This window comes from Drosophila montana, unplaced genomic scaffold (assembly GCF_035044405.1).
Source record: "Drosophila montana isolate Dmon_TW-CO22-7 unplaced genomic scaffold, ASM3504440v1 contig_1_1, whole genome shotgun sequence".
Classification (NCBI taxonomy): domain Eukaryota; kingdom Metazoa; phylum Arthropoda; class Insecta; order Diptera; family Drosophilidae; genus Drosophila; species Drosophila montana.
Window position 1 is genome coordinate 1,456,023 of NW_026996920.1, and position 21,478 is coordinate 1,477,500.

General features: G+C 40.3%; 5 protein-coding genes across 5 annotated transcripts; 3 read left to right on the plus strand and 2 right to left on the minus strand.

Annotated features, from left to right (window-relative positions):
- Window positions 1-3: 3 nt before the first annotated feature.
- Window positions 4-3,620, plus strand: Got2 (glutamate oxaloacetate transaminase 2). The gene is made up of 4 exons (XM_064679398.1): window positions 4-179; window positions 2,138-2,297; window positions 2,359-2,709; window positions 2,766-3,620. The coding sequence occupies exons 1-4, from the start codon at window positions 103-105 to the stop codon at window positions 3,459-3,461; spliced, it is 1,284 nt and encodes a 427-aa protein (XP_064535468.1). The 5' UTR covers window positions 4-102; the 3' UTR covers window positions 3,462-3,620.
- A 1,106-nt stretch (window positions 3,621-4,726) lies between these two features.
- Window positions 4,727-7,183, minus strand: LOC135426337 (uncharacterized protein KIAA2013 homolog). Its single transcript, XM_064679396.1, has 5 exons — window positions 6,905-7,183; window positions 6,361-6,838; window positions 5,340-6,305; window positions 5,151-5,275; window positions 4,727-5,090 (listed from the first exon to the last, which is right to left on the minus strand). Exons 1-5 carry the CDS (start codon window positions 7,089-7,091, stop codon window positions 4,903-4,905), a joined length of 1,944 nt encoding a protein of 647 aa, XP_064535466.1. The 5' UTR covers window positions 7,092-7,183; the 3' UTR covers window positions 4,727-4,902.
- A 777-nt stretch (window positions 7,184-7,960) lies between these two features.
- LOC135426340 (adenosine 5'-monophosphoramidase HINT3) lies at window positions 7,961-8,900 on the plus strand. The gene is made up of 3 exons (XM_064679400.1): window positions 7,961-8,306; window positions 8,404-8,597; window positions 8,665-8,900. Exons 1-3 carry the CDS (start codon window positions 7,985-7,987, stop codon window positions 8,704-8,706), a joined length of 558 nt encoding a protein of 185 aa, XP_064535470.1. The 5' UTR covers window positions 7,961-7,984; the 3' UTR covers window positions 8,707-8,900.
- Window positions 8,901-9,179: 279 nt separating this feature from the next.
- Window positions 9,180-14,403, plus strand: LOC135426336 (helicase domino). The gene is made up of 5 exons (XM_064679395.1): window positions 9,180-9,392; window positions 9,518-9,692; window positions 9,761-10,025; window positions 10,931-13,187; window positions 13,245-14,403. Exons 1-5 carry the CDS (start codon window positions 9,323-9,325, stop codon window positions 13,505-13,507), a joined length of 3,030 nt encoding a protein of 1,009 aa, XP_064535465.1. The 5' UTR covers window positions 9,180-9,322; the 3' UTR covers window positions 13,508-14,403.
- Window positions 14,404-15,543: 1,140 nt separating this feature from the next.
- Window positions 15,544-16,782, minus strand: Der-1 (derlin-1). Its single transcript, XM_064679399.1, has 2 exons — window positions 15,964-16,782; window positions 15,544-15,892 (listed from the first exon to the last, which is right to left on the minus strand). Exons 1-2 carry the CDS (start codon window positions 16,572-16,574, stop codon window positions 15,763-15,765), a joined length of 741 nt encoding a protein of 246 aa, XP_064535469.1. The 5' UTR covers window positions 16,575-16,782; the 3' UTR covers window positions 15,544-15,762.
- Window positions 16,783-21,478: the final 4,696 nt, after the last annotated feature.

A 21,478-nucleotide genomic window follows, 5' to 3' on the forward strand; every position in this document is an offset into this window, starting at 1 on the left:
GTTGGCATCTCTTGGTTAGATTCACTTTAGCCGCAGTCGACGCAGCATTTTGGCGGCATTTAAGTTATTTCCATTAAATACTACTTCCAAACATTTTTAAACATGTCGCAGATTTGTAAACGAAGCTTGTTGACGGCAAACCGAGTCCTCATTAATGCACCAGCAGTTTTACGTTGCAAGTAAGTCTTTATCTTCGTTGTGTTCGCTGTTGTTGTTGTTGTTGTTTTTGCGCCCCATTACACGTCAGAATGCGATGCAGTGTCATTTGCCAAGGTCATCTCAAATGCCGGTCTATGCGTTCTACATGCCAGTGTGTGTGTGTGATTGTTGCCTGTGTGTGCGTGCCCGCTGGATTATTTAGTGTTTGTTTGCCTCGAATTTATATTATGTCACATACGTATATAGATATGTCTGTACATATCCATGTATATGGGTGATGCAAACGACAATATGACACGCAACCATCTATATATATGTATGTATTTAAACATTACAACTTTACATACATATTTATTTTTATACATATAGATAGATGTTAAAAAGTCTACTTATGTATGTGTTGTATGTGAAAACTAAAATATTCTCCAGAGTGTTTTATCTCTGCGTTATAAAAATGTGTGTACGTATGTATGTACATGTGTATGTATATTTGTATGTACATTATGTATAAATATATACATACGTTTTATTGTTTATATTATCATAATGCAGGCTTTCCCTGCATTTGTAGGCACAATTGCCACATGTACAAATGTTCCAAAAAAGGTACTTAATGAAATGGTACACTTATCACAAGATAATACCTTGCTTTTAAACAACACTTTGTTTCAAAATAATTGTTTTTCTTGGTATTTTTCATAATGCTCATGAATAAAAAGTTAAGTAAGAAATATTTTGATACTTAGAACTACAATACATCCACAAAAAGAACATTTAAAGCGTTATTGCTATGCGTATTTTTAAAAAGGTACTTCATTAATATCCTTTGTATTAATACCCTATGCGTATTTTAAAAAGGTATGTATATAGATGTAATACAGTTAGTACATTTTCCTGTTATTTTCTTATGCAAAATACATTTTTCCAAGTGGCAACCGTGTTTCTAGGTACTCGCAAATGTTGGTACATTCGCGTTTAGGCGAATATTAACGCTAATTTGTATATCGATAATAAAGGCGTTGACGAGATATTTTAAGTGAACGATTATATTATCTATGTTATTTCGTACATATCACATATTCTTAAGTAGGTACAATGGCACATGCCGTCTTTTCTTACGATATTCATTTCCCATTAGAAAAATCGGTATTCGAAATCGGGAAAATAAAAATATATCAATCCACCTATATTCCGTTTATATTCTTTAGGCATCAAAATTTGTCTTCAAATATTATCAAACAATTTATTTTATCCATTACTAGGCGCAACTTTGTTTTCATTGAATTTGATTTGAATTTCATACTCAGAAAGCCCGTTTCGTAAATAAATAAATACGCGGCTAATTAATATGATATAAATAAAAAAAAAAAACAAGTTTAATACGAAGAGGGAAATCAATCCCTTATCTCTAGGCTGAAATAGGTAGAGGCTTGTGTCAATGCCATTAATCTGAGATGAACAATAATAAGGCTTGTTTACACCAAAGTGCGATAAGCGAAATGTGCAACTCGGTAAAGTCGACAGCCTAGAGGGATTTGAAAGGTCACAAATATTATTTACCCATACTTGACTTGCAAACTCAACCGTTTTAAGGTATCGCATTGTTTTTGCTTGGCTTTTTTTTTACTAATTAAACTTTTTTTCGGTGAAGTGGAATAGGTAAGATAATTTATTAATTCGTCGATAAGTTCAGGAAACGGCCGTCTGTGAAAATCGAGAGTGCAAATAAAATTACCCTGGGGGCAATGAACAACCAGAAATATAATCTTCCCGAATGCCGAAGATTAAATGCCCTGCCATAATTTTGTGGCATATTTAGCATTGTGTTAATGATATCGAATTCTGATATTAAGATGAAAGTTAGAGTCAACAAAAACTGGAATACAAAGTTTCTATCCCGGCATAGAGTTTTGATCTTACATTCCTATTCTGCTGTTCATGTATAATAATTTACAATTTGTATTTTTTTAAATGTTAGATCAACATGGTTCTCCGACGTGAAAATGGGTCCACCGGATGCCATTTTGGGTGTTACGGAGGCCTTCAAGAAGGACACAAATCCCAAGAAGATCAATCTGGGAGCCGGTGCCTATCGTGACGACAACACAAAACCCTTTGTGCTGCCCAGCGTGCGTGAGGTGAGTGTTGGAATTTTTGCATTTTCAAGTAAAAAGTTAATTGTCATCTGTCGGCTGTCAGGCCGAGAAACGTCTGGTGGGTCGCTCCCTGGACAAGGAGTATGCCACAATCATTGGTCTGCCCGATTTCTACAACAAGGCGATCGAGCTGGCGTTGGGCGAGCAATCACAGCGCCTGAAGGCCAAGCACAATGCCACAACACAGGCGATCAGCGGGACTGGCGCGTTACGTGTGGGCGGTGCCTTTTTGAGCAAGTTCTGGCAGGGAAATCGGGAGATCTACCTGCCGACGCCATCGTGGGGTAACCACGTGCCCATTTTCGAGCATTCCGGTCTGCCGGTTAAGCGCTATCGCTACTACAACCCAAAGAACTGCAATCTGGACTTTGGCGGTATGATTGAGGACTTGAAGGTAAGGGATGAAAGCAGCCCATTCTGTTTTTATTCAAATTATTTATTCTTTAACAGAAAATCCCTGAAACGTCGATTGTGCTGCTGCATGCATGCGCCCACAATCCAACGGGCGTCGATCCCAGCACAGAGCAATGGCGTGAACTCTCGCAGCTCTTCAAACAGCGCAACCTTTATCCATTCTTTGACATGGCCTATCAGGGCTTTGCTACTGGCAATGTAGACGGCGATGCTCAGGCTGTGCGCATTTTTGAGGCAGATGGACACGACTTCTGCCTGGCGCAAAGCTTCGCCAAGAACATGGGTCTGTACGGCGAGCGTGCCGGCGCCTACTCCGTCATCTGTGCCGATGAGCAGGAGGCAGCGCGCGTTCTATCACAGATCAAGATCCTTATTCGCGCTCTATACTCCAATCCCCCAATTCATGGTGCTCGCATCGCAGCCGAGATTCTCAATAGCGCTGACTTACGCAGCCAATGGCTAAAGGATGTTAAAGGAATGGCAGATCGAATTATCGACGTGCGCTCAAAACTGAAGAGCAATCTCGAAAAACTCGGCTCCACGCACAACTGGGAGCATATTGTCGACCAGATTGGCATGTTCTGCTTTACAGGCCTCACGCCGGAGCAAGTTGACAGCCTGACCAAAAATCACAGCGTCTACCTTACGAAGGATGGTCGCATTTCCATGGCTGGCGTAACAAGCAAGAACGTCGAGTACCTGGCCGAGAGCATACATAAGGTGACCAAATAAATCATGCTAGTGGATAGATCGTTACGAAGCCCCTTTTATCTGCTTTTTTACGCATTTATAGCAACTTCTTGCAGTTAATTAGTTACAAAAATTGCCTTACACACCTATCCTGTACATACGACGAATATCTGCCTTTGAAATAAAGCATTTTATAGTTTATTTAGCTGTCTCCACAAGTTACTCACACATGTAAATTTCGTTCATGACAACTCATAGAATATTTATGCACGGTCGAAACAGTTGTTTTTCTTGTAGGTGTCGGCCGAATCAAATATAAATATAATCAAATAGCTGCTATTGATACGATCGGTTGATAAGGCAGTTATATTTCTAGTATTAAAATATATTTTAATTTTGAGGCACAATCTATTTTTTACCCCTGATGATAAACGTCTACACCAAGCGTTCGACAACGAAGTCACACACTCGAAAATTTAACAAAGGTTTTCTCGCAATCCTAGAACCAGTAGGTTCTTGAAACAACATTCTCAACAAGATCGAGGAATACTTTACTTTTAGTTTTTCTACTCTTAAATTAAATTATCGACTAGGTTTAAGTCAAAAGCTATATCTGGTTACATTGTTTTTACTGTAACCTGACTTTCAAAATTCTGCTCCTTGTGGTAGTGAAATTTACACGGACAGATATTAAATAGAATTGGAACAATGTACGTCCTGTTTTCGAGCTACAGTTTGAAAGCTCTAGACATACTAAGCTACTCTCCTACAATCCTTTTCACCTGTTTTTAACTCATCTCACTTTAAATAGAGCTTTACGTAGTCGCTTTTACCCGACTGCAACGATTTCGCATAAACTTATAAGCTGAATTTCTTTTGATGAGTAATGCGCAACGTAGTTTGTAAAATCGACAAGTATATTTAGTTCTTAGACTTATCATCTTTACCCACGATATTTTGGCATCCTTTGTTTCTAATTTAATGTTTACCTTGGGATTTAGTTGATGGTTATTTAAATGCCTACTCGATTTATAGTCAGCTTAATGGGAATATAAGCTAGCTTGTCCATTTTCATTTATAGAATTCAGTTGTCATTCGCGGGATTATTACTCAGAAAATAATTGCTCGTTGTTTAATTGCCATTATAAAAATGTTAATTAAAATGTACATACAAAACTTACATTAGCTTGCAAAACATCTTAATTATCTGATTCAGCCCGTTTTCCAATTCTCGCTTATTAATCTATATTCATATATTTAAATTTTGATCTAACTACTGTATAGCACATTTTCTTTAAAGTCAACTGTCATTTTTATAATTCATTTAATTCATTTTTATAAAGTTTCGATAAACATGTCTGGCATTTATTCTTAAAAACTCAGCATTTGGTTTAAAGTTTTTTTTTTACTAGTAGCTTCTTCTGTCTGTCCAATTTGATTGTTTTTGTATGTATGTTTAATTTGTATGTATATAAAACTAGAATCACGGTTTGTTATAACGATACCTTAACTTATCGCTTGGCTCACAGTACTCCTTGATAATAAGCTTACATAGGAATATATGAAATACTACGATTATTGCACAGACTGAGACCCAGAAGAGTGCGGGCAAGCCGCCCAGTTGATGACCATGCTTATGCAGGGCGATTACGTGCTGCTCGTGCGCCGGAGCTAAAGATTCAATTTAATTATTAATTGATAAAATATGTGGAATCAGAAAGAGCAGCTTACCCTCAACGACTTCCTTCACGTGTATTGCATGATGGATTTCCTCCATGTGTTGTTTGTCCTCGGTTATATATAATATTGCAGTCAATGGTTCAGTCAATTTGACAGGAAATTCTCGACGGTTTTGACTGTAAAAAGTGATGAGATACATTAAATTGTAACAATGAAAATGTATCTGCATTCGCTATTTACGTCAACAAGATTGGTTCATCCAGACAGCCGCCATCGCAAGCATAGTAACTGCGATCGGAACGATCCAGAGCCACATTAATTACCGCTTTGTTGTCGTCCTTAACAATGATTGTGACATTGACATGCGTCTTGTTTCCGTAGTTGAGGCGCCTAAAGTGAAAGTCGCGATGCAAAAATTTAGGATGCATGTTGCATTCCAGATGCTGATTGCTAAAACGAAAGCTACCAAAGCTGAGCGTCATTGCCTGAATGACGCCCGAGGCGCCGGCGCGTATCAGATTGTGACAGCCTTGCTTCTCTAATGTGAGCATCCAGGAGGATACAAGCGAATTGAGTTGCGTTAGCGTTGACATGCCACGCCAAAGATTCTCCGCCTGAAGCGTATGATACGAATCGTAGCAGCCCTCCGCATAAGTCAACGCTTTGGCAATGTCCTCTCGTATGCCTGCAGAGCCAGTGCCTGAGCTCCCAAACGTACCGGAAACCGTATCTTCAAATTCAAAACTGCGCACTTGAGAGAGCACAGCATACATAGTGGCATTTATCCGATCACCATTTAAACTGTTTTCAGCCTTGGAGGTACTTATCGTAAAGCCAGTTGCCCAAAGATCTGTCCATACATTGATGTGATCCTGGCGGAATGTATTGATGCTGTTTAGCGATCCGGATCCGGATGCCTTGGCACTGAGCTTCTGCAGCAGCTTTGTCATGGTCTGAATGGAATGCTGCTCGATGGTCCCTATGGTAGCTATCACTTGTGTCTCGGCTACCGGTTTGGAGTACTCGATGATCATTGGGTAAATTATGTGCACGGTGCCGCGCTTGCGCAGCTGTATTTTTGGCTCCAGTTGTGGTTTTGAAATACTAATCACAATCAATTTGCTCGGATCATCCGCTGTGGGCTGCACAGTTGCTGTAATAACTTCCACTGCACTATATGTGAGCATGCCTATTTGCGCTGGATCGCTGTAATAGGCCGATTGAGTTAAAGATGCCAGGTGAGTTGCGTACCCGGACTTACCTGAGCGGAATGCTACGCACAGTCGACTTCGGTAGACGATTTCGTGGCATTATAAGATCAATGCTTTCAACCGTATTCCGTGTATTAGTTATTTGAAGCTCTTGCATCAAAACATTGGGCTGCGTGCGATGTGCATACAGCGTGTAAGACGCAAAGTACCCGGCAAAGCATTGGAATCGATGTACCATTCCCGTCAGATATTCAACAACAGTGGCCTCCTTCTCACCGGCAACGCCCCCGTTCTGTGAGACAGACATTACCGGATGGAAGCGTATGGGCAGCTGCATCGCACGGCCATGCTTGATATTCAATGATGCATCATGGGCGACCTCAATGCCAATGTATCCGTTGCCCACATAGGGCGTGTAGTCGCGCTCACCGGGCATCAGTGGGGCCACGTGACGTATGTTGGCGTCATACTCGTAGTTCTGCAATATATAGGGCGTGAGACGGTCGTCCATGCACATGCTGTGCGGATCTAAGAGATCACGGTTACGTTTACGGTAATAATTGATGACAAAAGTGCGAGCGACAGATACGTTACCTTTCTGTTCTGTTGGGCTTAGAAATAAATAACGAAAGATTGGTGGTAACATATAAAAAACTATGCACACACACAATAAAAGCAAAAACAAACGCCTGTAAGACGAGAGGGTGCCTTCGACTAGACGCTTTAGCCTGCGCACAACATCCACGGTCTCGAATTTGTTTTTGGCTGATCGGATAAACATATTAATTGCGTTTTATTCATTTAATTCGCATTGGGATAGACTTTTGAAAATTCTAGTGCTTGGCCACAAGTTGTGGCCAAACTCAGAAATATATCATTACTCTTATATGAAATCGATACATCGATATCTAAGAACTATCGTGTTTTTGAGTAATAGTGGTATTCCTTAAACTAGTACATGCTTAAGGACCAATAATTATTTCTGAATCAGATATGAGCTATTTTTTTCAGTTTATACAATAAAAATTAATATTATTATTTTTTGTTTGTGATTTTGAAGCAGTGGTCGAAACATTTGTAAAAGCGATACCTACGGACGGAAAAGAGGGCTCTCATATTTACAGACTTGAAATATCCCAAACGCAGAATTTTGCTGCATTAATTATAGCCTGGTGTAAATTTGTTTTGGGTATTGTACAGATTTATGTTGTTTCAAATATAACTTTGATAATTTTTCACGATAATGCCCGTCTTTTACTCGAATGACATGCAATTAAAAGCTGGAGATATTCAAAATATAAAAAATTAACTTGTTGTATGTGTCGAGCTTACATCAAGAACGGTATTTCTTTTACAAAGCCCATGAGATTGGTGCGTCTTCCAAATAATCAAACTAGAAAAAATGTATAAAGATTAATATTAAATACAAAATGTTTTGAAAATATAAAATTTATGTTCCAAATGTTCTGGTTAAATATTTTTATTTTTCACCTTAATAATAGAAATACATATACGTTACATAAGTCAAGCAATAGTGTCATCCTTTTCTACCTTTCGATCTTCCCGCTTTTTTGTTTTTAAGAATTATCGATCGCGAATTTTTTGTACAAAAACATCGATATTTCAATGACCACCTCTAGATTGTTTTTTTTTATTTTTGTTTATTGGTCGAAAATGTGTAACAAAAAATCCGATTCGTGGTTTAGAAAGTATTTTAAAAAAAGATTTATTTTTTTCCCATTGGCTTTTTTAACCTTGTGCCTTTTTATAAAATACTCGTTAAAAACTGAAAACGATCACAATGATTCGTCTATATCTGAATGCCTATTTTGTGGCATTGCCAACGGTAGAATAACACCTCCAAAGCTAGAATTTGAAAACGATGAATATGTGATATTTAAGGATAAAAAACCTGCTGCTACGTATCATTATTTGGCCATTCCCAAACAACATTATGACAGCCTCAAGGTGCTAAATAAATCCCACGTGGGCCTAGGTGAGTTTGGGTAAGCTTATTTGCATAGTTTGATTGTATTTATGTTGTTTGATTGTATTTATGCTTTTGTTTATTTTTATGGTGCTTTGTTCTTCAGTTGAGCGCATGCAGAATGGTATGCTCCAGTTTCTTGCATCAAAAGATGTAGATATATCAAAGGCAGTGATCGGTTTTCATATTCCACCGTTTATTTCGCAAAAGCATTTGCATCTACATGGGATCTCACCTGTTACGGAAATAGGCTTTTTCGATCGGATGAGTTTTATGATCCCGTCATTTTGGTTTAAATCGGTAAGCAAAAAAATATATTTTGTTTTTTAAATCATATTTATGTAAAATAATTTATTATTTTATGCAGGCCAATAACGCGATTGAATCTTTACAACGCGCTGAACTATGATGGAGATGACTCGAGTTCTTTTTTCGTACCTATCCGATCACCTGAAAATATCTATTCGAGTTGAGTATGTTTATTAATATGATGATTACACAATAACCATTTAAACATGGTATACAGCCAAGAGTATTAATCAATACTCTTATAAATAGTGAAATTTTTAAAGTTAATAAAAAGAAGCTTTTTTTATTTAAAAACTACGTGTTGCTAATATAGCTGATCAGTCTTTATGAGATTATGTCGTGATTTTGTTTTGAATAATATAAGGAAACAAAACCAATTCCCCACCAATCGGTGATGGGTTGTTTATGTTTTAAACAAGAATCGAAAAATTTTAATTTTTTAACTTTACGTCGTGGCATCTGCCACGAAATTCGACAAAGGTGTGCTAAGCCAAAAAGTATCGATAGCTATGAACCGCTCTTACGACAGTGATGTGAATGTCATACATAATATCGATAGTGCAATCGATTGCCTTGCAACACTAAAATCAGCACCAGCAAACGCTGAGTTTTAGTTTGTTTTAGTTACAAGATTCGCGAAAACCATTTGGGAAAATTGCTAAATTAAGCTGCAAATTAACGGATTGGAGCGCATCAAACGTAGTGCGTTCTAAACTATGCGCAGCATGTGGCCGCAAACGCTGGAAATGTCCCGCGACGAATGTCGGGGCATGCTGCGTCGACTTGGTAGGTGATATTCTGCTGCCGCCACCGCCAGAAGGAAGCACTTAATGTTATACAGCAGCAGCCCAGCTTCAGTGGATCTCGATTTTCGGCTAATTGGTGTCCATTTATTTGTATCGTTCAAGCAGAGTTAGAATCGTATTCGCATGTAATAAGCGTTTTTCGCGCCCAAGGCTCGCTCAGCGAACCAAAAGCCAAGCTGCTCGAGGAGTTGCGCCAACTGTTTCACATAACACAGGAACGCCACCGTGCGGAAGTGCGACGCGCTGCCAACGATGAGCAATTATGCACTATTGCCGAGAAGTAAGAGCTTATATTGAGTTGAGTGTTGAATATTGGAGTGCATATGTGACCGTTTCTCGCATTTTCAGCGTCTGCGGCCCAAACACATGGCAGGAATGGTCACGTGAAGGTCGTCGCCCATATCCGCTGCTGCCACGCATTTGTCCGCAAACGGCTCTGAGCATTGTTGCCAACGATCTGGCCGCGAAGGCTTATGCGGAAAATAGCAAACTGGCTCCGCCAAATGAAACTGGGGCAAACCTAAGCGAAGCTCTGCTAGAACAGGCGACCTATCAGACTCTTAAGCATGGCATAACAAAACATCAGGAGCCCCTTGTCATCATGGATGAGCCGGTAAGTGCCCCAGCATTATATAACGCATTTATTTTGACCTGACCATTAACATATACGTACATACATATGTGCGAAAACGTATGGACATAGAAAGTACAGTCTGCGCCTGGGTCGTTTGCTCTAAAAGTGGGCTGCGCGGTAGCGCAATGCGACTAAATCAAGGTTATCTTCAGGGGGCTTGATTAGTGTTTTTTTAAAGATCTCCGCGCGTTTATAGAGAGAGAGGAGAGAGGTATTTACTTTTGGTAGTCAACTGATCTATTTCAAAATGCAGGCGTTTAGCAGATTTAGTAAAAGATAGTTATTTGAATAATTAGTGTTGACCGCATTGTGGAACGCCTATCAATTTGTACATTATTAATTTGTATTAGTGCCAAATGTCGCTTTTTGGATGTTGTGCACTTAATTAAATTTGATTGAATTCTGCCAGTGTCAGTTAACAGCAGAAGTAAACTGTTAACTTACATTAACAGGCAGCTGATTGTTACAGACCTAAATGTTACAATCGATAATTAATAAATATCGATCAAAAGCCGAATTATCAGAAAAAAGCCCACATAAAAACTGCAATTTTTGAAAAGTTAATAATGCAGGGTTTTTTTTTTCAAAATGGGCGCATTTTATGAACATCTAAATTAATACACTTTAATTTGCTTCGGTTAATTTGTTTTGTCAGTTATATTTTTGTATATATACTGTATATAAAAAACTTAAAAATGTTGAAAACGTAGTTTTCCTATATCTGAACAATTCAAATCTGGTATAAAAAAGCGACACGTGGCTGTAGCCTATGCAGGCGATATGGTAATCCTAACCCACAATGCGCTCAACATCCGTCTGAATTCAAGTACAAATGCGAGCTACCAGACATGACCCTACCAATCACTTATCCTTTATGATTATAGTTTAAGGTGCCCGACTTGCCAAATGAAATAAAAAAGGCAACATTGAAGCGGAAGGAGAACGAAACCGGCGACACGAAACCTAACAAAAAGCGTAATACACAACACGACAGGCAGCTAGGACAGCCGCAGCAGTCGGCGTCTCAGCAAAGCGGCGGCAAGGACGAAGATGGTCAAATGGCGCCGCTGGAACAGCGCCCCAGCGCCCGTACCCTGCAGCAGCGTTACTTTTACCAGCAGCAGCAGAAACACAAGCAGCGGGTGGCAAGCAAAAAGGGCGCAGGCAATGCGGTGGCCAATAATAGCGGCGTTTCAGGCGTCGGCGTTAACACGAAGCCAGCGAAGAGCGGAAGGCGGCGAGCACAAAAACAGCTCCAACAGCAGATGCAGCAGAAGCAGCAACAGCAGCAGCAGCAGCAGCAGCAAGAACAAGAGCAACAGCAGCAGCAGCAACAACAACAGCAACAACAAAAAGTATTATTGTCAGCGCCGCCAGCGGCCGAGCTGGCAGCGCACCCAAATGCCAATCACCTGGTGCAGCCACACGTGGAATACATACTCGACGAAGCGCTTAAATCGGTGGCGGCCACCAAGTTGAAAACGATACCTGCGGCACGTGTTGTCTATGGTCCGCCGGAAATGCTTTCGCCAACGACGCCTCGTGCGTTCGTAAACTCGCCTGTTGTTTTCAAGGAGAAATTGTCCCCCACGCCGCAGTCGCTTCAGCAGCAGCCGAATCAGCAGCAGCCACAGTTGAGCACGCCCGTTAAAAAATACATTGTAGAGGAGCGCCAGCCGGTTGTTATAGGGACACAGGCGACGTCTGCTAATATCTCAACGGCCAACCTGCCTCTTGCCCCGCAAATAATAAGCGTGCAGCAGATAGCGGCGCCCCCGAAAGTACGGACAACAAGCAGCGCCATTTTGCCAGCTGGGACGAAGCTGACGCCCAAGAAGATCAATTTGATCGACAAGCAGCAGCTGCCTTCCGTGCCGAACACAGCCGTGCGTCTTTTGCCCTACGACCAGCAGCCTGGTTCAATCCCAGCGACAGCCATTGCCAATCAAGGCACCAGCAAGCCACCGGCCACGGCAGCTGTGCAGAAGTACATTGTGGAGGATCGAGTGCCCAGTCAGAGTCAGAATCAGACCCAGAGTATAGCCACGCCTCTAAGCAGCGCCTCTGCTGTAAATATTATAAAAAATATACCGGCTAGCAGCCTGAACAACACGCTGATCACGCCCTTGAGCAGCTCGGTGACGACCGGAACGCCTCTGTTTCGCAAGGCGTCGGCTACGACAACCAGCACGACGGCCGGCAGTGGTTCACCCTCGACGACACAGATACTGGGAAATATTAAGCTGACAAGCGCCAGCGCAATCAAGCATGTGCCCAGCAGCGCACTGCGCAACATCAAAATCTGCTCGCCCAATGGCAAGGTGTTCCTTCAGCCCGCCAAGCTACACACCGGCAGCATTATACATAAACTCAACACTGCGAATGTCACCGCAGTGGCCGCTTCCGGCGCAGCTGGCGTCACAGTGAGCAGTGCCGCACTTTCGCCCACGGGCGGTGGCACGCCGTCTTCCCCACAATCAACACAGCAGCGAATTAAGATACAAGGCATGCATCTTCTGACGCCCAGTCAAGTGATCTCGAGCGCCGCGGGCGGCACAAGCAGCGTGAGCGTAGTCTCCAGTTCCAGCATCGCTGGTAGCGGCGCCAAGGTCAAGCCCACAACTCTAACCCTGGGCCCGGCTGGCGTTGGCAAGAATAATTTGGTGTTCTTACCAACGAGCGGAATGCGAGCAGTTACCCTGGCCTCCAGTAAACCCAAGTCCAGTGCCGAGCTGCTGGCAGCCAAGCCCAATGTGCTCGTCATAGGTCCATCGACTTCCGCCAATGCGGCCAGCAATGCTCAGACAACGGTTGCAACTGCGTCCGCATTGGGCAAGACTAAGGCGCATCAGCTTATAACGGAGGACACGCCCATCGATATCATCAACATGCCCATCATTGTGGCGGATAATGGCACGACAGAACCGAAAACAGCAAACGTCAAGTCAGCACCGATGGTTGTGCTCAATGCAACCGACTGGGAAATGGAGCTGGACCAGGCTTCTAAGGCGGCGGCCGTCACAAACGCACCCACAACAACATTTACTAATGATGCAAAAAGCAAGCAACCGTTGGATGATGTCATTGTAGAGGATATTGGGGAGGAGATGCAAGTTACAAACACGCAGCTTAAAAATCGCAGTAAGTATCCAAATTGTTAGCAACCGGTCATATATTGATTGATGCTCTATATTTTAGTAATTGAAATGCACGACGATGTCGACAGTGCCATTGAGTACGTGGACATGGAATTGGAGCAGCCCATTGAGATCGAGTGTACCAGTAACATATCGCCGGAGACACCGACCGGCAACAGCACAACCGCCACGTCGCTTAAAGCCACCATTTTGCCACCTCTGTCCGAAGCGGAGGAGAAGAAAAAGCTGGATCAGACAACAACAGGGGAATCGGTCGCAGCGCTAACGACAACGATGGCAGCGAAAACCTCGACGCTGCCGTAGGCAGATGTGATGAGTTAGTTAGAATATACCATGTGGATTTTCTTTTGCTGATCCGAAGCGGAACGCACAAACAAACAGCAGACATGTACACACACACACACACACGCAAACAGCCCGGTTTAATTTAGATTGAGTTATTAGTTTAGTACCAAGTTCTTTAAGCAAAGTGCAACATTATGATAATTTGTAAATGTATATGAAAATAGCTTGAATATCGATTATATAATTTAAAACGAAATCGAAATTTTCGAATCTTGTTTTACGCAGTGGTAACAAAATTAATTTATCTTCTCCAAGCTGCCACCATCGAAATATCATAATATTTGTATACATTGTAAATAGCATATCTTTCATTTAGTTTAGTTTTATAAGTTCATAACGCATACTGCAAAAAGGAGAACAGAACATCAAATCAATAAGTAAAAGTGTTTTCAATGAGATTATAGTTTTTAGTCTATTAGTTATTCCCTAAATCTAAATATGGCCGATCTGATTACAAAATTGTAAATACTTGAGCAAAACAATTGAAGAATTTTTAAAATGCTAAAAGCCATACAATTCATGTATATGTATCATGTAAAGAGCAGTAGAGATAAGCTACAAGGACAAAGTTTAAAAGAAGTAAATCCTACACATCCACACACGCATAAATATATTCATACATTTATCATAACGTACTAGCAGTGTAGCTGTTAAGTATTTTATGCATCGATTTTGTAAATCTAAAACATAAACAATGTAATTTTTAGACAAAACAAAATGCGCAATCGAAGCGAACCACCCAGAGGTAAACACAATGTAATTATACAAATACTATTGTTGAGCAATGCGTGCAGCTATAAAATTTTTAACATAGAAATTTTAAATGAAATAAATGTAAATGTAAGCATAATAAATCTTTGATTTCAAATGTTTATGCTCCATTATCCGATACTATAAGGACAATCAGTCAAAAAGCGAAACAGTTGTGTGGTTAAGTTGAAAACAGTTCAAATGTTAAAATTAGGAGGCTTCTCCGATGTTACATATGTAGAAATATATTCATATATATAGATATATATATTCTTAATCAGCGCCGACAGCCGATTCGACTCTTTGTCCAGCTGTGTGAAGTCTGTTTTCACAAACACAAGTTAAGCTCCTCCCATTTCATTAATATCGATTTATATATATATATATATAGATATATATATTTTTTTTATTCTCAGAGAATATATAAGCTAGAGAGAGTATGGAAATTTCCCACGAGTAAACATAGGTTGTGAATATTTAACTGCCCGCAAAATGTAAACACAACTTGTCAGGTATAATTTACGTTAGCTCGGAGCGGAGCACTGTGCTTCTGCTGGCTTTCACTATAAAACAAACCTGAATGCCCAACAAAATGAATTGTTTCATCAGAAATCGGCAAAAATATGACTAAGGGGTTCTTGGATGTTAATAATCAGATTAACGAACCGAAAAAACAAGCATTGGTTCTTGACGTGAAGCGAAACAACGTCCAACGTATTAGGACAATATTTTCTTTCCTTTTAAAGCTCATTCTTCCAAGTTAGCTAAATGAGAATTAAGTGAATTTGTAGCTTCACTTTCAGCTATACTAGCTGCCAACTTCCGCTTCAATTAAATTACTTTTCAAGAATCATTGAGATTCGAAAAAGAGTTAACTGCTGGGAACCTCTAAGTGTATCTAAATTTAGCTGGAAAATAAATAGTTTGTAGGCCATCTCCAACCAGTTGCATTACTTATAAAAAATAGAGTCTGCTTTGCTGGAATCCAATCAGTTGCAATAGTAAAATGAAATATCAATGAAATTTAGCTACAAAATGCTTAGCGCCATTCTAGACTCCATATAGTATATATCTCCCTGATTATACTCGGGCCAAGTCTAGTCGGAAGTTAAAATTGATATGTATAAAAAGTTCATATGTATGTAAAGTTGACTAGACTGATTATTCCGAATTTGTCGCTATTTGTACCCTGTAGTTAATTAGCTTGCTTAAGTATAAGGAAGAAAGTCGAAACCTATTCAGAATTTTGTATCCTGGGTGTATATTTGTAGAAATATCCATTGTTATTTGTTAACCAACCCGCCGCTTAACATTTTTTACTTAATGACGTTCTACATTCAAAAAAAGATACTAAACTCAAAGTAAAGATAATGAGTTTTGAAGGTTGATCGAGATAGGTTGCGATCCAGTACAGTTGTTAGTGTAGAAAAAGATAGCACGTAAACTAAACTTAATTAAGGTTTCTAATTGCGTCCTAAGGCCATGCCGCGACCCCAGGCTGAGTTGGCCGATTGGCGTGGAGGCGGCGCTCTGCTCTCCGGCGGTACACCGAAGCCGCTAATGCCGCCGGAGATATCGGGAGCAAAGCGTTTCCTGTGGAATAGGAAAAGCGACTCACATTAGATTTTGCTGCTGTCGATGTGGATTTGGGAATGGATACTCACAGAAATGCGGGCGTCTCCAGAAATGCATTGCCGCCAAGCTCCTGTGGGTATTGGAATTTTAAGAAGTAGTAGACGTGTCCATTGAAAATGCCAACCAGGGAGGCCAAGGAGCCATGGAAAACCAGCTCGATGCCCGCCAGCACCCAAGGCAGATACATGGCCTTAAACCGGCTGCCAAACCAAAAGCTAACGATAACTTCCTTGTTCAGCTGACACCAAATATAGGTTATGGCAACGACCAGCATGTCCATCAAGAAGTACACATTGAAGAGCATGCCTCCGAGATTTGCCAGCACAGCTGTGATAATCAGCAGATACATGTAGTCCGAGGGACTGCGCGCATACTGATCCTTTTCCAAGCGCGCACTATATTGCGTAATGAAGTAGCAGTTGATCAGGAAGTGGAAGCCAGTGGCTCCGCTCAGTGGGAATACAAAGAGGGACGTGATGCAGCGCCACAGCTGCAGCCGGGTCAGCACCAGCTCGCGCGAGAGGTACATGTATTCCATTGGCAGCAGGCCGAATCTGCAGAGTAGGCTCAGCCCCACGGTTGCCGTTAGCCAGTAACGGGTGAAGCGGGGCAGCGATTTATACCATGTCCCAGCGTCCATGTTCCTCCAATTTACATATAATGTCTTGATATTGCAAAACAGTCTTTCTTTTCCAATTGTTGATTTACGTGTCTTTAGTCGAATGTGTGGCCCAAATTCATCTACAACAAAAATGCCAAAAATACTGTCATCTTTTCTAGAAAATACCAGAAAAAAACATTCAACAAAATGTGCATATTTCGCGAACTAGACTAGTTTTCTCGTAGCATATACGGCTAATTACTCATAAACTCCGGAAAAGGGTTCAGTGTGTATACCATATGATGTAAAATAATATTCCAAAATGACAAACAAATACCGATAACGAATTCCAGTTCAGTGTAATCTCATTCGAAATTTATCGATAATTTTGAAGACGCGCGTGTTCAATTTTGAGTTGCTATGTTAAAATCTATGAAGATTACAAATTATCAACTATTATGTTGTGAATTCGAGCAGCTGCAAAAAAAAATGGGTACCGACTTCTCTTTTCTTATAAAAAAATCAACATTATAGTTATATAACCGAAATACGCGATTTTGAGCTTGCATTTGGATTTTATTTTAAATATTTTTTGTATCTCGTTTGGAATATGTCAAACCCAATCGCTTTTGTTCAAACTACTTACGAGCGTTGTATGTCAGAAATGAACAAAGGAAAACAGACGCAACGCAACGGTGCGAAACTAATGCACACTTGAGGATACCCTTGAAAATGTGCGCTTTTCCAACATGCTGCACTTTTAAGTGGGACGAATTTACGAATTAAATTGGCCCAGAGATGATTCAATTAAATAACTGTCAAGTCTATAATTTCGTTGTACATTTTATTTGCACTGCAATACGTAGCCATAAAAAGCACAAGAAAAAAACCGCTATCTTGGGCACGTCGAAGGATTAATACCCTTGCAGACCTGTGACTTACGGTTTTGAGGAGATATGTGAGGAGATTTGTAAAGCTCGTAATAGTGGAGCTTGGTAAATATACCTGAAAATAAAACATAATATTTGTTGTTTGATCGATTGAGCATTCTAGAATCTAGTAAATGTCATATTTTTTTAAATATCTTGAGATATTTTCAACCGATCGTTTCTAAGGATTATATAAGCATCATAAAAAAATAGTAAACCTAATAAATGCGGGTTCGTCAAGATATATGAAAGAAAGTTGTTCATACAGATCCGATCTTGGTATGATCCGGCCAGAATGACGGACCTATGCTTTGGGACATACAGACAGACAGGCCTATATCGGATCGGCTGTTTATACTGATCGGGAATACATATCCAGATGCGTTCTAGAAAAAACCGTGTAAAATTAGGTAATTGGTTTTATTTTTCCAAAGCCTATTAAAATAAGAGAAATAAACGAATTATGTTGAACGAGTTGTTATGTTTAATTAATAATTTTTTATAAAAAAAAAGGTATGCACTCGTAAATTAAAAGTAACGCAAATTAAATGTATCTCAAGCTCGGGAACTAAAAATTCATACGGCGCACAATTTATCTTAATGCGTTCAAACTAAATTGAATGTAATGCTTGTGAACTAAGGAATAAAATTGGAAAATTGTAAAATTCCTTGCAATACACGTCCAATTCAAAATGCTCTACAAAAGATCGTTAAATGAAATCGTGTAAGCATGATAATTTTAAAATCATGTTAAATCGCGGCCGAGTAAAAAAAATAATTTGGTATATTCTACGCGTTACAGATTTCATGGCGAACTTATAGAACTCTTTACAAGGGTATAAAAAGGCGCAGCTCTGTAACAAATAAAGGTACCCCGTACATTTGTACGTCATTTGGAAACTGTACTTTTACTCTCATCTTTCACTTTGTTCGGCTGACCCGTCTTTTCCAAAGAAGTCTTCAGGGGTCGTGAAAGGGTCAAAGTTTTGCTACATATTATATGACAGTTATTTTAGTACTTAAGATATGGCTGAGTTAGACAAAACAATGTTGAGAACCTCTGCTTTCAGGGAAATTTAATTGGAGGTGTAAGATACAGGTGTTCCGTCTTAAAACTTATTTTTAATGGAATACCGAGTAAATGACAAAACTTGAATTCCTATTGATGTAATATGCTTAAAACGTGTAAATTTTCGCAATAATTTAAAGTTTTTGCTGCGACAATTTTTAATTTGAAAGTAAAAGTTTTCCAAGGAATCTGTGTGAAAACAATTAAAAAGATACATTCCGATGCGAAACACAAAATTTATCTACACACGACTGCGTGAAGCACAAGCCAAGTATATGTATGTGTGTGTGTGTGTGTGTGTGTGTGTGTAGGCGAGTTTTTTGCCTGTTGAATTTGAATACATTGTGCATAATGTGGGTTTGCCCGTACTTACGGGAGAGAGAGAGAGAGAGAGACAGACAGCGATGTAGGATGCGAGTGCGAACAGAGAAACGAAAAGAACGAGCTAATCAAGTGGTTTTGGACCGGTTCAATGTGTACTGCTTTCTCTGTGGATGCGTTTGCATGTGTGTGTGTGCGTACGCTCGTGTGTGCGTGCATTTGTGTGAGTGAGCAAAGACCACACCCACCATTTAAATGCAAAATGGATGCTACAACTACAGACGCATGCGCTGCCTCCACCCTTGCAGCGACAACACGCCCACATGGTCATTGCTCATTATGAAGTTCCTTGCTGTTTTAGTAGCTGTTGACAATGAGCGGCGCACAGACGCCTAGCGGGGAGGGGGGTTTATTTATTTACGCGTTGAGCTTTTGCAGCGCCTTCCACTCACCTGGCGCGGTGTCATTTTGTTGTCGGCGATGCCGTTTTGCTCGCTCATTTCGTTGTAATATGTACAAATAACTGTGCACACATACACATTCTAAGCATGTATGTATGTGAGTGTGTGTATGTACACAACTCTAAATCATGTAAGGGGCTAAACCCTTTTCTTTTGTTATCTGGCACATCTTATATATATACAAATATATAAGTTCGATATGCATACTTTTACACATACTACAGATGAACTTACCTTATAATATACATAGCTATCTATGCACCTATATATGTGTACTGAAGCATAAGTATATGTACAATTAGTACATCCATTTGCCTGTGCAATATGTCCTCTTTTTATCTTGTCTTTAATCATCGCATTATTAATGATATATGAAATTAAGATTGATTTTGTTTTTTTGTATGTGTTTGTCAACATGTATGTACAAACATGTACATATGTTGCTAAAGAAACGCACGACTTGGGCAAATCCTAAGTTCAAATATCATTTAGCACTTCCATGGGAATTTTAAATACGTATATACACATGTATGTGTGTGTATGTACGTATCAGACATTGCCATCCATCCTAATTACAGTAATTATTTGATTACAAAATCTCCCAGGGTGCACAGCAATTCACATCCTTTTGCCCTTTCGACAGAAACATATACATATATATGTATGTATATATTTTTGTATGCATATACATATGTGTTGATGCATGTATGTATGTTAGTATAGAATGGCTATAACGACAGTATTCGGAACCCGGAATCATTTTTCGCATACGTATTTACACACATACGTACGTAGGGAGCACATATTTACATGCGTGTGACACATGTATGTATATGTATACATACATACATTTGTATATGTTTTTTACATTGATATGTTTTTTACAGTACTCCAGCATACAAACAAAGCGTTTCTCTCGATAATAGCGCAGCATGAACGGGTCGGCTTGGGAGGTTCACTTAACAGGGGGCACCCAAGACTCACTTGTAAAAATGAGAACGCAAAAAGAGGCAAATCATAAGAGGAGCGTGCGCCGCCAAATTGCAGTACAAATATGTACTCATCAAGGGTGTGGGCCGACGTAGGGGCACAGCTTAGAAAAAGGACAGTCCGCAGATACTGCAGCTGTCAAATATACATACATACGTACATATATACGTATGACTACATCCATAGCTGAGGTGTACGATGGCGTCAACTGTGCACACACACAGACACACACACACACACAACAGCACCCAATATACAAGAGACATATTGCGCTTCGCTCTGGAACAGCCCTCAAATACTGTGAAGGGGTCGCGGCTGCCGCTGCCCAATTGGTGCTAACGCGAGAGAAAGAGAGCGGCGCGTAATGACGTTGATTAATGATAATGACGTTTTGCGACCGCTTCTCGTATTTGTTTCATTTTTCGATTTCCCTCTGCCATCCATAACGGTAGTTGGTCGTCAAGTAAGAGCGAGAAAGCATGACCGCGCATGCTATTCATTTGACTTGAAGTTGACGATTGAAGCCGTCGGCAAATTGAACATAATAAGGTTGCGAATGCGTAGGTGAGGCCGAAGACAAGAACGCAACGAACGGTACGCGAATAACGGACATTGCCATTGAGACCCCGTCACCCACCATGTTTATAGCCCACAGAATCGTCGACAAGGAGTTGGCCTCCCAGTACACCATTTTTGTTTACCTTAACTTACTTTGGCTCATAAATAAAATATTTACATTACGAAATTGACGTCTTCGACGCTCGGTCGCATTTTCATGGTTCCTTTTTGGGTTCCTCCAGTGCATATTAAGCGGACAGCTTTCACCTCGCTGTAGGCGCGCGTGTGTGTGTGTGTGTGTGTGTGTGTGTGCCCTGTCGTGTCTCTCTGTGTGCATTTTGTAGAGATTCGCCGAGGAAATACTACAAAACCAACAAACAGTCCGCGACATGACCTGCAGCAGTCAGTGGATTGATTAGTCCAGGACAAATTCGGGGGGACGACCCACAAACCGCTTTGAAGTACTTTATGCAGATATTAAATTTAAATGCTTACTTAAGCAGTCGGAAAGACATCAAAAACGGATTTTAATTAACGAAACAAACAAACACCATAAGAATATTTGAAGATCTTGCTGTAAGTCTCAAATTTTGTTTACCTTGCATAATTGTTGTT

What these genes read in the sequence shown, in the direction of transcription:
- Got2 (XM_064679398.1), top strand. Translation starts at nt 103, where the DNA reads ATGTCGCAGATTTGTAAACGAAGCTTGTTGACGGCAAACCGAGTCCTC. An exon ending in TGCTGCCCAGCGTGCGTGAG is followed by an intron (nt 2,298 to 2,358) that starts GTGAGTGTTGGA and finishes GTCGGCTGTCAG; the next exon opens with GCCGAGAAACGTCTGGTGGG. An exon ending in GTATGATTGAGGACTTGAAG is followed by an intron (nt 2,710 to 2,765) that starts GTAAGGGATGAA and finishes ATTCTTTAACAG; the next exon opens with AAAATCCCTGAAACGTCGAT.
- LOC135426337 (XM_064679396.1), bottom strand. Translation starts at nt 7,091, where the DNA reads ATGTTTATCCGATCAGCCAAAAACAAATTCGAGACCGTGGATGTTGTG. An exon ending in GTGCGTAGCATTCCGCTCAG is followed by an intron (nt 6,306 to 6,360) that starts GTAAGTCCGGGT and finishes GGCCTATTACAG; the next exon opens with CGATCCAGCGCAAATAGGCA. An exon ending in CGTGAAGGAAGTCGTTGAGG is followed by an intron (nt 5,091 to 5,150) that starts GTAAGCTGCTCT and finishes TTGAATCTTTAG; the next exon opens with CTCCGGCGCACGAGCAGCAC.
- LOC135426340 (XM_064679400.1), top strand. Translation starts at nt 7,985, where the DNA reads ATGTGTAACAAAAAATCCGATTCGTGGTTTAGAAAGTATTTTAAAAAA. An exon ending in TAAATCCCACGTGGGCCTAG is followed by an intron (nt 8,307 to 8,403) that starts GTGAGTTTGGGT and finishes TTTGTTCTTCAG; the next exon opens with TTGAGCGCATGCAGAATGGT. An exon ending in CGTCATTTTGGTTTAAATCG is followed by an intron (nt 8,598 to 8,664) that starts GTAAGCAAAAAA and finishes TATTTTATGCAG; the next exon opens with GCCAATAACGCGATTGAATC.
- LOC135426336 (XM_064679395.1), top strand. Translation starts at nt 9,323, where the DNA reads ATGCGCAGCATGTGGCCGCAAACGCTGGAAATGTCCCGCGACGAATGT. An exon ending in GGGCATGCTGCGTCGACTTG is followed by an intron (nt 9,393 to 9,517) that starts GTAGGTGATATT and finishes TCGTTCAAGCAG; the next exon opens with AGTTAGAATCGTATTCGCAT. An exon ending in TTATGCACTATTGCCGAGAA is followed by an intron (nt 9,693 to 9,760) that starts GTAAGAGCTTAT and finishes TCGCATTTTCAG; the next exon opens with CGTCTGCGGCCCAAACACAT.
- Der-1 (XM_064679399.1), bottom strand. Translation starts at nt 16,574, where the DNA reads ATGGACGCTGGGACATGGTATAAATCGCTGCCCCGCTTCACCCGTTAC. An exon ending in CTGGAGACGCCCGCATTTCT is followed by an intron (nt 15,893 to 15,963) that starts GTGAGTATCCAT and finishes CCTATTCCACAG; the next exon opens with GAAACGCTTTGCTCCCGATA.